Source organism: Lithobates pipiens, unplaced genomic scaffold (genome assembly GCF_037356315.1).
Source record: "Lithobates pipiens isolate NorthernLeopardFrog02 unplaced genomic scaffold, aLitPip1_a1.2 Scaffold_16, whole genome shotgun sequence".
NCBI lineage: Eukaryota > Metazoa > Chordata > Amphibia > Anura > Ranidae > Lithobates > Lithobates pipiens.
Genome location: NW_027507748.1, coordinates 276,022,851 through 276,041,303, shown reverse-complemented (window position 1 = coordinate 276,041,303; position 18,453 = coordinate 276,022,851). Strand labels below are relative to the sequence as shown.

The 18,453-nt window shown below is 43.7% G+C and overlaps 1 protein-coding gene across 2 annotated transcripts in view; it reads left to right on the top strand.

Moving 5' to 3' along the window:
- The window catches only part of DSCC1 (DNA replication and sister chromatid cohesion 1), a 71,286-nt gene that overhangs the window by 24,531 nt on the left and 28,302 nt on the right, over positions 1-18,453 (top strand). For both annotated transcript variants that reach the window (XM_077481445.1, XM_077481446.1), the window contains exons 3-4: positions 2,268-2,436; positions 9,009-9,143. In XM_077481445.1, coding sequence (XP_077337571.1) covers positions 2,268-2,436; positions 9,009-9,143 — 304 coding nt within the window. The remainder of the gene's footprint in view (positions 1-2,267; positions 2,437-9,008; positions 9,144-18,453) is intronic.

Sequence of the window (18,453 nt, the reverse complement as noted above, 5' to 3'; positions counted from 1 at the left end):
TCCTCTGACCCGCTGTTGACTCACCGACAGTCCAATTTACTTTACTGGAACGGCTGGTGATGCAGCAGTGACACAACAAGGTGATGGATGTGGCAGCAGCAGGTGAGTGGATGCCCGTTAACAGGCGCTGACATAAAGGATGTGAAATTACAGGTGCTCTTTAAATGTAAGGAATCATTCTTGCTGGTAAAATCTTTGATATTTGCAGGCAAAATGATAGTGGGCCTTTCAGAGGAATGCCTAATTCAGTATGCCTAATGCAAATGTATTGCTAAAGCATTTTGATTGTGTGGTGTGCTTGCACTTTATTTTCTTACTATTTTTAGGTCTCTGACTACTAGGTAATTTTTTTTTTTTTTTTTTTTTTGGATTGTATTTCACTCAAACAGAAGCACTTTAATACTAGCCATGCTCTTAACCACTTCAGCCACTGAAGTATTTACCCCCTTAATGACCAGGCTATTTTTTGCGATATGGCACTGCATTAGTTTAACTGACAATTGCGCAGGTGTTTGATGCTGTACCCAAATAAAATTGATGTGTTTTTTTTTTTTTTTTGTATTCTTTTTCTCCAACAAATAGAGCTTTATTTTGGTTGTATTTGATCACCTCTGCCGTTTTTTTATTTTTTGTGCTAAAAAAGACAGACGATTTTGAAAAAAACTTAAATATTTTGCCATAAAACGCATCCAATAAAATTTAAAAAATCAAATTTCTTCATCAATTTAGGCCAATGTGTATTCTGCTACATGTTTTTGGTAAAAAAAAAATCCCAATAAGCATATATTGAGGTTTGCACAAAAGTTAGTGTCTACAAACTACGGTGTAGATTTATGGACTTTATTTTTTTATTTTTTATATTATATCGTGTTTTTTTTTTTTTTTTTTTTGTTTTTTTTCTTCCTCCAGGACTGTGACATTGTGGCGGACAAATCTGACTCTAAGGCTGCTTTCACACTGGGGCGGGAGCGGCGTCGGCGGTAAAGTGCCGCTATTTTTAGCGGCGCTTTACTGTCGTTTTAGCGGCGGTCTGCGGGCGCTAGCGGGGTGGTTTTTAACCCCCGCTAGCGGCCGAAAAAGGGTTAAACCCGCCCGCAAAGCGCCGCTGCAGCGGCGCTTTGCCGGCGGTATTCGCTGCGGTGTCCCATTGATTTCAATGGGTAGGAGCGGTTTAGGAGCAGTGAATACACCGCTCCTTCACCGCTCCAAAGATGTGGCTAGCAGGACTTTTTTCACCGTCCTGCCAGCGCATCGCTCCAGTGTGAAAGCCCTCCGGCTTTCACACTGGAGTGAAAGGGGCCGGTTTTTTTTCAGGCGCTATTTTTAGCGCTGTAGCGCCTGAATACCGCCCCAGTGTGAAAGCAGCCTCAGTGACACATTTTGGGGATCGGTGCTAAAAAAAAATGCACTGATCACTGTATAAATGACACTGGCGCTTTCTTACTGTGTGGGGAAAGTGCTGACAGGAAGAACACAGAGATCGCTGTTCCAAATCACTAGAAACAGCAGATGGGGGCCACGGTGCATGGGAGAAGAGACATCAGCTTATGCTGCGTTTGCTCCCTACTACAGCACTAAGTAGTCCCTCTGCATTGCCCGCTGTTTGATGCTCTGGGATGGTGAGTCAGCAAGCCCAGACTGCAATCTACCAGCCACCTGTCCACGTTCTACGGGTTACTGACCCCCGCTCTATAGTGTGGTGTTTTCTCAATTAAGAGCACGAAGTGTAATTTCTGTCTGCTGCTCCATTCCTAACACCAAGAGAAAAATGGTAACAGGGAAGGAACGCCTAGCTGATTGACAACCTTGGCTCTGTTCCCATGTGCTGCGTGAAGGGGGGGGGGGTTGTCCCTTCCCTCCAATGAGCTATCAGAGCCCTCTGAAGAGTCAAACTTCAGTTCTCTGCCCTTTTTTTTTCCCCCCTTAGACCAGATTTAAACATTAGTACTTTGAATGGGCATATAGAAGAAAGGGCTGCAGATAAACATGTACAACTTATGTAGGAGGATTTGTTTCATCCCTGTGCATCACCTATCATTGAGAGCGCAGTGGTGATGTCACCAGGTACAAAAGTAATGATGATCTCCTGAACCTCTTGCCTTACCATTGTGCAATTCATACACAATATTCAATCATAACCAAGTTGATATATTTTTTTTTTATGGGTGAATTGACCCCTTAAATGTCTTCATTGTACTATTGCTTATTTTAGGATGGATTGAGTTCCATACGCTGTCTTTACCTGTGTTTTTTGTTTTTCCTCTAAGCTTGGTTATTCGAGGAGACAAGGCTGATCAGGCTGTCCTTTGTAGCCAAGACAAAACTTATGACCTGAAAATTGCTGACACCTCCAATTTGCTGCTCTTCATCCCAGACTGCAAAACCCCTGACCAGCTTCCCTGTGACCAGCCGTCCCTCAGTGTCAGTGTTTGTGAGGTAATGCCTGGTTGCTTCTGTGCGTCAGAGGCAGGTTAAGCTTTTTCCATTGGTCAAAAATGTATGAAAAGTGTACACAAAGTGCAGGAAAACTTATGTAACACCTTTTGAAAGATACAGTGGCTATAAAAAAGGATAACCACCCCTTTAAAATCTAATTTTATTGCTTTGCAGCCTGAAATGAAGACACGCCGTTTGTTTTAGCCAGCTGCATTTACTCAATGCAACTTATAACCTCCAAGTGGAATATGGGCAGTGGTGTAGTGGTTAGCACTCTCACCTAGCAGTAAGAAGGGTCGCTGGTTCAAATCCCAACCACGAAACTACCTGCCTGGAGTTTGCATGTTCTCCCTGTGCCTGTGTGGGTTTCCTCTGGGTACTCTGGTTTGCTCCCACAAACCAAAGACATGCAGGTAGGTTAATTGGCTTCTGTCCAAAATTGGCCCTAGTATATATGTACAGGGATAGGGACAATTGTAGACACTCACTCAGGTTGAACTGGATGGACTGGTGTCTTTATTCAACCTTACTAACTATGAAACTATGAAGTGAAAGATAACACCAACATGTCGGGGGAAAAAAAATCAGAAAATGAATCACGGAATTGGAAAGTTCTCCACCTCCTAAAAATGACTTGTAAACTCAATCATGTGTAGCTAATCACATTCTCAGCGGCACACTAAAACCATTTGACTTTCAACTGTGATGAGCTATGGTCTTTTTTGATTAGCTCAGCATGCTTCCCTGGAGCATTTCAGTCCCTAGTAGTGCAGCTTAAGCAAACTATCAACTAGGTTTGGCAAAGCTTTGTCAAAAGATCTCCAGGATAAAGTTGTGGAAAGGCACAAGTAAGGAGATGGATACAAAAATATTTGAAGGCTTTATCAATGCCAGAAGCACAGTGAAGTCCATTAAAGGAGTTGTAAAGTTGCGTGTTTTTTCACCTTTTTGCGTGTTTTTTCACCTTAATGCATTCCATGCATTAGGTGCATTAAGGTGAAAAAACACACGTGTTGCAGCTGCGCCCAGGGCCCTCCCCTTTCTTATCTGAACTTGTCCGTTCCAGCAATGTGCACGAGCCCAGTGACTCCAGACACTGTCTCCATCCTCCTTGGATAGATTGATGGCAGCAGGAGCCATTGGCTCCCGCTGCTGTCAATCAAATCTAGTGACTTGTGGGGGGGGGGGGGGGCTGGGCTCGGCTGAGTCCTGTTTGTGTCAATGGACACAGCATCGGTTCTCGTGAGCATGCCTCCACAGGTGCCCCCAAGGAAAGTGGCTCTCAGGAGCGCTGCTGAGGCACCCCAGAAGAGGATCAGGGGGTACTCTGTGCAAAACCCTTGCACAGAGCAGGCAAGTACAACATGTATGTTATTTAAAAAAATAAAAAAAATAAACTTTTACAATCACTTTAAGAAGTAGAAGGCATTTGGTACAACAGATCTCCTCCCTGGATCAAGACGTCTCTCCAAACTGGATGAAAGAGCCTGGAGGAAACTGATCAAAGGTTACCAAGAGACCTACAGCAACTCTGAAGCAGTTGCAAGAATTTGACAAAGAATGGTTGTGTACATGTGACAATATCACAAATTCTCCACAAATGTGGCCTGTATAGGAGGGTTGTAAGAAAAAAAAGCCACTCCTCAAGAAAGGCCACATACAGTCATGAGAGCTTTGCCAAAACGCACCTTGAAGATTCTGAGACCACAAGGAAAAAGGTGCTGGGGTCAGATGAGACTAAAATTTTTTTAATTTTTTTGGCCTCAACGGTAATCCAATACAGCTCTATTAGCTGCAGCATGACGGCGTTCCAGCAAGGTAATCACATCTTCAGCTTCATCAAAAAGACACCTTACCATCATGTTCCACGCGAAGTCTAGCTGGGAATATCATGACATTCTTGTAGTTGTGGATCCGCAGTCTGTGTTTGGCTTCAAGGAAAGTGCGGTGGCGTAGCTGGACCTCCGAAAAAGTCTGGGAATAGAGCGAGCTTGGCATTGCCAAATTCAATGTTGCCTTTTAATCTAGCCAGACGTAGGGCCATATCTGTCTTTAGAATGAAGCATTTTGGCAATAAATGTCCGCGGGGGGGCTCCTTGCGGTGGCGATCTGGCCGGCATGCGGTGGGCTCTTTCTACCGCCAGCATCGGGGATAATACCTCTCTGCCGTAGGTGGTGATCAGCAGTTGCTCCAGAAATGTAGCTGGATTCTTCCCCTCCGCTCCCTCCGGTAGCCCGATCAGCCGCAGGTTACAGCGTCTGAGCCTGTTCTCCATCTCTTCGTGCTTTGAGAACAGTTGGTGTATCTGCTGTTGTAGGCCTTCAGTTTCAGTGTGCTATGGCGGGAGCGCGTCCTCCACAGCACTCAGGCGGTTTTCTGCTGTTTTCACCTGATCTTGCAGCTTGTGGAAGTCCTGACGGAGGTGGGAGATATCCACCTTAGCCTCTATTTGCAAGGTTAACGAGGTGCGGCAGAGTGTGATGGCCTCCAGCAGTAGGGCTGTGTCTCCGGCCGGTCTCACCTCCTCCTGCTCCCTGCCGCCATCTTCACCATGAGCTGCCGAATCTGTCGGAATTGAGCCAGCTTTACCGCTGCGGATTTGTGAGATTTGGATGGCGACATATTGCCTGGTGTGAAGGGCTGCCCAGCAGGTAGTTGGTAGAGTTAAATACAAGCCACAGGAAGCAGGATGCGGTGGATAGTAGGATTAACGAGCAGAGCTCTGTGGAATGCGTCCTACTCCATGCGCCGTCAGGCCACGCCTTCAATCCAATACAGCTCACCATCCAAATAACACCATTCCTATTGGGGGTTTCTCTGCAGCAGGTACTGAAGCACTTGTCACTATAGAAGGAAAAATAGATGTGGCAAAATACCATCAAAAGGAAAATCTGCTACTCTCTGCCAGAAAGGTGCCAGTGGGAAGAAGGTTTACATTCCAACATAACAATGACCCAAAGCACACAGCAAAAATGGCCACACAGTGGTTGAAGAAGAAAAAGGTGACTGTCCTTGCATGGTTTAGTCAGAGCCCAGACTTAAACCCCATTTAAAATCTGTGAAATGACTTGAAGACTGCATTCCACAAACGGTCACCATCAAATGTACCTGAACTTGAGCAGCTCTGCAAAGAGTGGTCTAGATGTGCAAAGCTAGTAGAGACCTATCCCAACAGATGAAAGGCTGTAATTAAAGCAACAGGTGGTTCAACAAAATGCTGACATAAGAGGGGGTGATCCTTTTTCCAACTCAGTGATTCTGTTTTTGATTTTCTTTTTCTGACATTTTGGTGTTATGTTTTCACTTGGATGTTATAAGTTGCACTGAGTAAATACAGCTGGATAAAAAAAAAACTGTCAGTCTATTTCAGGCTGCAAAGCAACACAATGTGTGTTTTTTTTTTATTTTTTTATACACACTGTACATTTCTAATTGGGCAATATGGGTTATTGCAATTTGTACATTAATTCTGTTTTCACCACTGTACTGAATAAGCCTGTAATGTGGATATTATAGTACCCTTAAATTACTGCATTTAAACTTATGGAAAGCTGCAAGTTTCTCAAAAATCTGAACTTAAAAACAGTTGTTCCTCAACTTCAGTCCACTGACTGCTTGGGCTAAGATGACGTCCCATTGTAGTGCAGTAGGAAGCATTTACTGAATCTCCTCTTAGCAGAATAGAACAGTTTAAATTTTTGCTGTGTGTTAACTTAGAGTATGTTAAGGCACTCATTTAAATAAACGGGCTGCCAGCTCTCCCCCAATTGCCATAAATTGAACATGCATCATTTTTGGGGACACCATAATACACACTATTTTGTTGCAGGGCACTGCTAATGCAGGAGTTTTCTTTCGCATTGGTGTAACATTCCAGATGAATGGCACCACAACGTATGCGAACCAAACTAAATTGACAGCCACTCAAGGCTCCATTGGGTCCTCGTAAGCAGCAACTGTTTGGGGTGCAGACAAGGACAGAGCTTACCCAAGCTCTAGAAATCTAATGGAAAAGGGAAATATCCTGCACGTCTATGCAAAACCCTGTAATGTCAGTTTACCGGCTGATGTCCTGACATCCACACCATTGTGAGTTCAAAGGCGTCTTTTGTGGATGCGATTTGGCATTTGAGCAGGGGATCCGTGTGGTACCACCTACACTGTATGGTTGTGAGGAATCGTGCGACCAGCGTGTACTTTTTCGTGTGTATTATTGTTTTTACCATTTGCAATGAGTCTGATGCATAAGAAAATAATGTCCCAACCTCTTTTCTATAATAAACCACCCCTGAAGAAGGAAAATGAACAATGCAATAATTTCCGAAACATGTTGGGTTTATGGTTGAATATCCAATCTGCTGATCTTATCACTTTGGATGGCACTTTGGAATTGCACGTTTTGGGTTAATCTTTGATATTTTATATATGCTTATTCATTGATGTATTATTGCAATTCATGATTGCTGGATATTTGTATGTTGTATGCACCTTTTTAATTTTTTTTTGTACATTAACCACTTGCTTACTGGGCACTTAAACCCCCCTCCTGCCCAGACCAATTTTCAGCTTTCAGCGCTGATGCACTTTGAATGACAATTGCGTGGGCATACAACACTGTACCCAAATGACATTTTTATCATTTTTTTTCCCCACAAATAGAGCTTTCTTTTGGTGGTATTTAATTGCAGCTGGGAGTTTTATTTTTTGCTAAGCAAACAAAAAAAGATGCAAAATAAAAAATAAATAAAAAATCATGTTTAATAGTTTGTTATAAAATTTTGCAAACCGGTCATTTTTCTCCTTCATTGAAGTGCGCTGATGAGGCGGCACTGATAGGCTGCACTGATAGACTGCACTGATAGGCATAGTTAAGGCGGCACTAATAGGCACAGATAAGGTGGCACTGATGGGCACGGATGGGTGGCACTAAGGGGGCACTGATAGGTACCACTGATAGATGGGACTGATGGGTGGCACCGATGGGCACGGATATGTGGCACTGGGGTGCAGCACCGTTGTTGAGGCAGATTGTGGGCACTGCTGGGTGGCACTGTGGGCACTGACGGGGGGCACTTATTTTTTAATGAGGTGGCAGGGGGCAGGTGGGCACTGGCAGGGGGCAGGTGGGCACTGGCAGGGCTGGCCGTGATCGGGACTGATGTCCCGAACACGGCCGTCGGTGATCGGCTCTTTTTTTTTTTTTTTTTTCTCCTCGTGCTGTCAGCGCGAGGAGGAATAATAGCCGATTACCGTCTCCGTTGTATCACATGATCAGCTGTCATTGGCTGACAGCTGATTACGTGGTAAGGAGTCGGGATCGACCCCTTGCTTGGATCAGTGATCAGACGAGTCTCAGACTCGCCGATCACAGAGCGCGCCGCGCGCGCCCCTCAGGGGGCGCGCAGGCCGCTCATGCACGGGACGATGTCAATAGACGTAGTCCCGGCAAAGGAGGTCCGCGCTGTAGCCGTCATTCGGCTATAGCACGGGTCTCTAGTGGTTAATAAAGTTGGCACTGTTATGCCTTTTAATTACTTGACCTATATACATCTTTTATTCTGCCACATAAAAAGTCCAAAGCGGCATCCCCTAATGCAATTGTTGCATGTTCTCTGTTATGCAAAACCCTGCAAGGTGTATGACTGCCCAGGCTCCACCCTGGCCACACCCCACTCCGCCCTCAGAGCCTAGTCATGGGGGGGACCCATGACTTAAGTTCTGTGGGTGGAGTGAAACACGTTGGGGGCATGGCAACGTTGGAGCCCAGGCTGAGGCTGTCATGCATATCTTTGCAAAACCCTGCAAGGGGGTGTAATGTCCACTTTACCACAACACATGCACCATGCCTTGCCATACCACAGTAGTGTAAATGGGCCCGTAACTTTGTAGCAAGTCACAAGTTAAGAGGCTTGAGCATTTGCTGCTTTCTTTTATGTCTGCTTTGTGGTAATACACGGCAACACATGTTGGATGTGTTGCTGGGTCATCCATTTTGAAAGGCACTCCAGTGCACTGATGCAACCCACAATAGTGTATTGCATTGCAAAAATGGTATGTCTGATTTTAAGCACATTGGTCTGCAATGGCAGCCCATTCATTTTAATTGGCTTTCTTGAAGCACATGGTAATGCACCACAAAAATCTAAGTGGACCCACAGTTATTGAGTGCATCAAGATTTACATGATTGTGTCCTCTCTACCACCATCTCAGACCAGAATTTTGATGCCTGAAAAACGATGACTGCATGCAATTTGAAATATATTTCTGATGTTCGGTCCACTTTGAATTACTCAAAGACGTAAGATGATATCTTGGACATGAGCACAGTAACCGGCAGGGATCAGTAAGCTCCCGATGCATACTTGTGGTCGGGAGCTTTCCAATCATGTGACAGCCAATCGGTAGTCACATGACTGGAATACCCACCTTCTCCTCCTGGCTTTTAGAACTTTTAAAGGGTCGGAAGGCGGTCAACGCAAAAAGGGGTTAAATCGTGTTGCATTTGCTTTTACTGTTTGTGCATACCTTTTTTGAAAATTGTGACATAATTTTATGGTCTGTGTGCTGCAGATCGCTGGATTCTCTAATTACTACTGGGAGCTGAGGAGATGTCGGCCCAAACTAAAGAAGCTGAAGAAACTTTTGTTAGAAAACCCCTATGAGGGACCAGAGAACGAACAGGACAAAAGCCAGAACATGGTGTTGGTAAGGATAAATATGGCTGGATCAAGCTTCCCTTTCATATTCATTTATTTTTTTTATTATTGCTGTAAAATAATCGCAGCCGAGGTTTTACAAAGTATTTGATAATTTTGGTGCATATGTATGTCTTTGTGCACCTTTCTGACAGGGGTTTTTCCCATTCCCAACCCTGTCCTTAAAGTGGTTGTAAACCCACAGAACACCCCCCCAAGAAAAAAAACAGCTAGACAAAGTCATAGCATTCTAGCTCATTATGATATGCTTACCTTAGACAGAGCCCCTGCAGCGGTCCCGCCACACTGCTCTAGCTGGCGACATGTCCCCCGGAGTTATTTCCAGGTATCGTGGGCCCCAGCGCTGTGATTGGCTGGAACTGCGATGAAGTCAGTCTGGTGCATGTGTGCAGGAGCCGACCGTTAACAGCATATCAGCTGAAGAAACAGCAAGCTCTCCATGATACAGGGGATGTCTCCTAAACCATACTTGTTTAGAAGATATCCACAGTAGCTTCAGGTAAGCCTTAGTATAGGCTTACCTGTAGTCAAAAATGGTCTGTAAGGGTTTACAACCACTTTAGTTGAGAAACACATAAGTTTGGTTTTAGCTGAGCTCCGAGGACTAGAAAAAAGTTCCCTTACGGTGGTGCCCCCCCATTATTGCAAGGATTAAATGTTCGTTTAAGAGAATTAGGACGTATTACCTGAAAAGGAACACAAAATCCTTTCATTACAAAAAAGTTATAAAAACAAGAAAATTGGAGCTCTTTTATACAACCACATTATATATCCTATTAGATCACTGTTACTACTAGGTCAAAGAGGTCGACGTTTTGCTTTATGCTTCCTCAGGACCTTATTTCCTTGACTGTGAATATGGATCCTGTATAGAGAAGAAAGGAGGGAAACCTCATAATGTAATCAGATGAAAGAGGCAGCATAACCTTTTTATTTAGATATAAATCAAATCACACAATCTCACAAATCAAAGAGAGCCCTCATGAATATGGCGTGCCGGGTGTTATCCGGAAGCAGTTAGATCAGCAGTATCCTCCCTAAGTCCATCAGCCAATAGACAGATGGAGAAGACCAAATGGCCCCATTCTAAAAAGGAAATTAAACCTCCAAAATAATACACAAAATGCTAATTTCCAGCCATAGACATAATGGAGTCATACTTACGGGGCAAAAAAAAACTGATTGAATACACTGGAAAACAAGTCATCCACCAGTTCAGAATATCTTCTAGTCTGGCTAGTTTATCAAGATAGCTCTTAAAGAGTCTGAGATGCATGGCGCGGTCATTATTGCAGATGGCAGAAACCTTCTCCCAAAATCCACATTAGAGTAAAACAAGACCCTTGATACCTTGGTGGTATTAAGGTGAAAGTCACTGGTTCAGATATTTTGATGGGCCCCAATTAGATTCCCATGTCCCCTGAAATAGCTACACAGACCAACACTAATACACCCCATAATCTGGGGACCATTGCTAAGAGCACTAAAGACAAGGATTTTTAATTATTTTCTCCTGTACAGGATTAGCCCAACAAACAGATTGCTCCTCGCAACCTAGACCAGTATGCATACAAAAGTAAGTAGGTAATGATCAGTTACAGATCATTAACTTATCCTCAAAGATACTCTCTCCTTCTGAAGCTGAAGTCTTGACCCTTGGACTATTTTTTATTTATTTTTTTGTCCACCCTCATGGGCAGATAATTTTGAAGTAGTGAAAGATGTTAATCTTTTTGCTGGAAGATTGACTTGTAAATACATGTATGACAAGGAAAGGAGAAAGGGAAAAACAAGAACTAATGGAATGTGAACAGTGGAAAGGCTTCACGGTAAGAGATATCATGGCTCTCTTGGACGAGACTGCCAGGGGGGGCTCTGCAGAGGGGGGTCCCTTGGAATCCCTTCTGGAGGTCTCCCCTCAGGCACAGTCCCCACTGAACAATCCTAGGTTTTGTAAAATATCCATGCAGTTTCCCCCTCTAAAAACTAATCCCCATATCTGGGACCTTCCTGTCCCCAGGTCACTTCTGACATTAAGAAATTAAATTTTGGTGCTCTTTATGACAACAATATCCGAATAACACCTGATACGCCATGTACATGAGGGCTTTTTGATTTGTGAGTGGCACTCTTAGAGATTATATAATGCAGGGGTCTCCAAACTTTTAAACATAAGGCCAAGTTTATTGCCCTTCAGACTTTAGGAGGGCCGGATTGTGGCCAGCAGGGGCAGAAAACGTACCAGGCCCAGCATCAGTGAGAATAAATATGGCCCCGGGGTTGGTGGTCAGTAGGAGGAGTAGTGCCCCTAATAGTAGTAGGTAGTATCCCATCATTGATATCAGTGGAAGAAATAGTGCCCCTTTTTGGTGTCAGTGGAAGGAATAGTGCCCCAAGGGCCGGATAAAAGCTAGCAAAGGGCCACATCTGGCCCCTAGACCGCAGTTTGGAGACCCCTGATATAACATTGGGCAGCACAGTGGTGTAGTGGTTAGCACTCTCACCTAGCAGTAAGAAGGGTTGCTGGTTCAAATCCCAACCACGACACTCCCTGCCTGGAGTTTGCATGTTCTCCCTGTGCCTGCGTGGGTTTCCTCCGGGTGCTCCGTTTTCCTCCCACAATCCAAAGACATGCGGGTAGGTTAATTGGCTTCTGTCCAAAATTGGCCCTAGTATATGAATTGGGACCTAGGATAGTGGGCTGCTTGAGGGTAGGGACTGATGTGAGTGTGCAATGTACAGGGATAGGGACAATTGTAGACACTCACTCAGGTTGAACTGGATGGACTGGTGTCTTTATTCAACCTTACTAATTATGAAACATATTTATCGGCGTATAACACGCAACTTAACTTTAAGAGGGAAGTTTCAGGGAAAAAAAACTTTCCTGAGCCCCCTGCATCACACAGACCCCCTGCATAGTACACTGAGCCTCCTGCATAACACCTTTCATTATAAAGCCCCCCCCCCCCCTGCACTCCCAGGAGATCCCCCCCAGTCTCCTGGGAGAGCATTGCCAGCATGCTCTGGATCGGAGCTGTTGAATGTATGATAGGGTTGGATAAGGGTGATGGGCAGTTTTAAACAGAACATGGAAAAAGTTAACAAAATGAACTGCAGGCAGAGTAATATCCAAAGGTGTGTACACAAGAAACATCCCTCAGCAAACATTAACCACTTGCCTACTGGGCACTTAAACACCCCTCCTGCCCAGACCATTTTTTCAGCTTTCGGTGCTCTCACACTTTAAATGACAATTACTCAGTCATGCAACACTGTACCCAAATGAGTTTTGTCCTTTTTTTCCCCTCCCACAAATAGAGCATTCTTTTGGTGGTATTTGATCACCTCTGGGTTTTTCTTTTTTTGCGCTATAAAAGAAAAAAGACCAAAAATTTTGGAAAAAAGCACATTTTTCTTTCTGTGATATTATGCAAATTATTAATTTTTCTTCATAAAAATTTGCCACAATTTATACTGCTACATATCTTTGGTAAAAATAACCCAAATTAGTGGATATTTGGTCTTTGTGAAAGTTAGAGAGTCTACAAGCTATGGTGCGAATCATACAAATTGATCATATCTGATGTACTGGTGGCCTATCTGATTTCTTGTGACCCGAACAAGCCAGGAAAGTACAAATACCCCCCCAAATTACCCCTTTTTGGAAAGTAGACATTCCAAGGTATTTAGTAAGAGGCATGGTGAGGTTTTTGATGTATTTTTTATTCACACAATTCTTTGCAAAAGAAAGATTTTTTTTTTTTTCTCCACAAAATTGTCATCATAATAGGATATTTCTCTCACATGGCATGTGTATACCACTAATGAAACCCCAAAATAAATTCTGCTACTCCTCCTGAGTATTTTACGATACCACGTGTGTGGGACTTTTTCACAGCCTGGCCACTTAGAGAGGCCCAACATGCAGGGAGCACAGTCACGTGTTCTAGGAGCATAAATTACACATCTAACTTGTTGACTACCTATTACACTTTTGAAGGTCCTGGAGCACCAGGACACTGACAGGTGGCACTGATGACAGATGGCACTTATAAGTTTTTTCTTACGGCCACTGCATCCATTCATCTCTCCCTCCTCACACGCTGTCTGTGTGAGGAGGGAGATCGGCGCTGAGAGATGTTTACATATGAGATCATCTCTCATTGGACACCCCGATCGTGCTGTAAACAGCCGCTGTGATTGGCCGTTTACAGCGATCTGTGATTGGCTGTGTCCGAGGGACACGGCCAGCACAGAACTTCCCTGATGTGTGCTCTCAGGAGCGCACACTGCGGAAGTAAATAGGAGGGCATCCAGGGACGTCCTTCCGGCAGGTAACGAAAAACGGCTACAGCGCGGGCGGAAAGTGCTTAAAGTAGAAGTCAAGAAGTAAGAAATCAGCAGCTACCGGCCCCTTCTCGTGCGCCACTCTTCCTGTGTCAATTGTGGATCTATTGAACACCTCCGTTGGTGCTGTGGTCCCGGTCATGTGACTGCTCTCCGCTTTCATCGACAGTCGCATGACCACTCTTCCTCCAATCAAAAGCTATACTCGAGGAGGGGGCGGATCGGGAGGATGAAAGCGGCGTTGGTGGAGGGGTTTGAATTTACATATAGTGGCATGGGGGAGCGGCGTGTGGGAGGGGGCTGGCAGTAATGTTTTCTGGAGTTGTCCTGCCAGCTTTGTTCCAGGGCTAGGAGAGGCTTGCGGTCAGGGTAAAAAAGTGCATGTTATATGCCGATAAATACGGATTATATACATATATACATTTTTTTTATTTAAATGTTATGCTGCATCTTTCATCTGATTAGAATACGATGTTTCCCACCTTTCTTCTCCTATATAGGATCCCTACTTACAGTCAAGGAAATAAGGTGCTGAGGAAGCTTAAAACCTCTTTGATCTAATAACAGATGTAATATGATATATATATATATTAGAGCTGCACAGTTAATCGCCAAGAATGGTTATGGCGATCTTGACTAAAGTGTTTCACAATTCTTTCTATGCAAAAGAATTCTCTCTGCTCTTCTGAAGCCACAGCTTTCAAAAGAAAGGAAGAGAAAAACTGGCTGCCAAGAATCAAAAACATTCTTTATCAGTTGAACTTGAGTATAAACATTGTAACAATTTGTCATGGAATAGACTGTGTGTAACTGAAAAAGATCCCCTTATTGACACTCTCTCAGAAAGTAGTCTTTCTAGTGGCTATTACATGTGCCAGGAGGGTTTCTGAGTTGGCAGCCTTGTCATGCAAGTCTCCCTACTTGATCCTCCTCAAAGATAAGGTGGTGCTACACCCACAGCCTTCATTTCTTCCGAAGGTTGTTTTTCGCCTTTCATCTAAATGAGGACATTGTGCTTCCGTTATGTCCTCTGCCATCACATCCCAAAGAGGTTGTTTTGCATTCTTTGGTCGTGGACGGGCTCTGCAGGTGTATCTGTCTGCTACAGCTCCTTTCCGGAGGTTGGACTCCCTGTTTGTATCGGCGGCTGGTCCGAAGAAGGGCCTGGAGGTCTCGCTGGCCACCATTTCTTGGTGGATCAGACAGATTGTTGTCCAGGCTTATGCTATAAGAGAGCAGACACCTCCCTTTCCGGTCACGGCACATTCAACCAAGCCAATTGTACTCGCCGTAAAATCCTTTTCTCTGAAGTTCATTGATGGACACAGCACCCACCCCTCCTATTTGTGTTTGTACTGCTTTTTGACGAACTGAGCTGAGTGAGGGGTTATAGCCAGTAGGACCACCCCCTGGGCAGTACTGTGCAGTTTTGCTGTTTGTACATGTTCTGTCTAGTCCTCTCCAGAAGGTGGCAATATAACCCTAAGGTCAAGATTAAACGTGCTGTCCTGTGTCCGTCAATGAACTTCAGAGAAAATATTTTTGTACTTGCCGTAAAATTCTTATGTGGTTGTATCAAAGAGCTTCAGTTTTCTTGTTTTTATCTTGTACGGATTTTTTTTTTGTAATAAAAGGATTTCTTGTGTAGTATTCCTTTTCTGGTACTGGTAAAGTCCGCTCTATATGTCCTAATTTTCTTAAACAATCTATATATGGATGTGGTACCATTTCTTTTTACGTAGGACAAAAATGACCATTTAATCAACTGTATCGTTTATCAAGCACTTTATACTTATCAGCTCTCATAGGTGAGTGCCCAAATCCTTCCTTTCAGCACTCCACATAGGGGTTACAGCTTTGACATCATTATGTGCAATGCAGGACCAGTAGTCTCGTTTTGTAAGTGAAGACACCAAGGTCCAGCCCACAACCTGGAGTGATGTAAGGGAAGAGCAGGGTGTCTGCTGCCATGGAACTAGGAATAAGTTAAGTAAATCTGCTTTTATTATGGTACTCTAGGCAAAAAGCAACATTTTAATCCTCGCAGTGAAAGGGAGACCCATTACAAGGATAAGTTTTCTAGTTCAGCCGTAAAAAGAATCTCTTGAAAGAACACTCTACTCCAGGCAGAATTTTTTTTTTTTTTTTTTAAATATGGATTAATTAAAAAATAATTACACGTGTCTTTATAAAGAACTAGCATAAATAAACCTGCCTTGATATTAGCATTCTGTAATGCAGCAGTTTGTGTGGGATAGATGGGCAGCTGTCTACTGCATAGCAGAGTATTCTTCATGCTGCTGAGAACAGTTGGAGTTGAATGATGATGTCTGTGCCACATTGTTCTCTTGCATGGACATCCTCGGGGAACCTCTTTCATGGCACTTCTTTTTGTAAGATGTTTCGGAGAAGTCTTGAATTCCCAGAGTATCTTAAACAGATGCTAGTAATGATCGAAGATGGTAAAATCATTATGTATAGCTCATTTATTTTAAGAGGTGTGGGAATCGAAAATAACAAAAATTTATACTTGCCCAGATGTCTGCAGCATCCGTCTGTTCCCTGCCAGCTTAATGCCAAGAGCTGAATGATCAAAGACTGCTGATCTTAGTTCTCGGCTGAACAGAGCAGTGATTGTCTGTCACCATTCTGTGCGCTGCCCCTTTGCGCTCACTGGAGCGCCATGTTGTGCAGCAGACTGGCTCAGGCTCTCAGTGGCCTGCTGAGAAGCTGAGCCAGCTGTCAGGCATCTGGCCGGACTTCAGGATCACTGCAGAGCCTAAACCAGCTCTGTTGCGTCAAGGGATAAAGCCCACTGTTGGCTAAATCTGGGTCAGAGGATTACAGAACTAAAGAGTAGTACAGTATAGCCAAAAGAGCTTTGACCATACTAATCCTTTAAAAAAAATGGCGGTTTTACCAGTAAAAGGATTTGAATTTCTTTCCATCCAGTCCCAATATTTACAAGCTATAGCTGTGTGGATACCAACACTTTTTCTGTTGTACATAGAAGGGATAGATTGTAATTGGGGATGCACCGATACCTTATTTTTTTTTTTATTTTTTTCGAGTACCAATCCTTTTTTTTTTTTTTTTTTTTAAAGTACTCGCCGATACCCATTACCGACACCTACCACAACTGTTTTGTTTTCACTTCAGCTGTCAGCAATGGTACAAAGCATTGCAAAGTTATTTTACAAATGAAATGGGTTATTTTAAAGTTTGCACTTTTTCAATGTGAAATGTGTTAATATATGTGTAAAAATATTCACTAACAAAGCAAACAAAGTTTTAATTGTTTATTGTTTATAAAATAGACGTGAACATAAAAAAAGCAGGAAAATAATTAAATGGAGGAGAATAGGGAGTTGATTAAGACTGATTAAGTTAAGATAAAGTAAAGGAAGGGTTTATAAGGAGTTAAACAGAGCAACCTTTGTTCATCCCTTTTGATCTGCAGATGAAGAAATGGATTAAAAAAGTAATGTTTATTTTTAACCACCACCCCCTCCTTTTATTTATTTTGCACCACCACCCCTTCCCTTTAGAATGTAAGCTCTACGAGCAGGGCCCTCCTGTACCTTTTGTATTGTACTGTAATTGTGTTGTCCCCCCTATACATTGTAAAGCACTGCGTAAACTGTTGGCGCTATATAAATCAATAATAATATTTTTATTTTAGCGTTTCAGGGGCTGAGCAATGTTGTTAATAAACATTTCCGCCTGTTTGTTTTTCTATTGTTTGTTTTTTGACAACTCCAATTACTGGACTACTTTAACACTTCAGCTGTCAACAGGGGAGACCCCCTGACAGCTCAAAGAACCAAGCCTGAAAGTATCATTACTGATACTTGTGCAAATACTCGGTATCAGTACGGATACTAGTATCGGTGAAACAGTTGTAATCCTTTCACCCCCAGCCTGCTGATTGGACAGTGAAGGAGCAGCAGCAGACTGATGAGTTTAACTGCCTTCTCCTCTTTTCAGCACATTTCTTGTTAGGACGTGCATGCAGAGCACCTGATTGGGTCCCGTGCTGCAAATGGCTGATAAGTCAAATTTAGGCACTTGGCAGAAAGATACTCTCCTCCCCTCAGCGATGCCACGTCTCCGAGCTCCTAACACCTACATCTTTACCCAATATGCTAGATTGTAAGCTCTAACAAGCAGGGCCCACTGATTCCTCCTGTATTGTATTGTAACTGTACTGTCTGCCCCCATGTTGTAAAGAGCTGTGCAAACTGTTGGCACTGTATAATAATAATAATATTTTGTGTTTGGGCTCTTCCTCCATCTTCATTAGCCATGTCTGGGAAGACATCGCTCCCAGAAATTGCTGAAATTGTACAAGCAGGTAGAAGTTCTATTTCTTTGTTGTACATCATGGGACACAGCAGCCTTTGTGATCCTTACATCAAGGCTATATGTCACCTGCAGGTTATTGGACACTGGCAACAAAGACGGGAAGTCCTATTCCAGACATAACCCCTCCCATTCAGTGATTTAAGGTGATGGTCACTACTGCGCAGGTCTTTGCTCAATTTTTGCCTGCTTCTGTGTGGTTGTAATAGGGATTGAGCGACTAGTTATCTGGATCCATTCCTACAGCCATCCTGCTTAGAAGAATGGTACCAGGATCCCGCACCAGACAGAATGGATGCAATGTGGGGACAGCCTGTAATGTTACCGATTGGCACTGGACTCTGCATTTATGGAACTCTGTGCGCTATCGTTATGTGACCTGGTGTTTACAGAAGGGTGCTATGCAGGTCCAGTGCAATGGACTCCAGCATGGAGGATTGAGACCCTGAAGGCTCTACAGCACAGCTTGCTGTGATGGGTGAAGATTGGACCCCCCCACACCACGGCTGGAATTGGTAAGCAATCATGGGAAGTTGCTAGTTGACCCTGTGACCTGGTGCCTGCTCACTCCCTTCACCTGGGCAGTT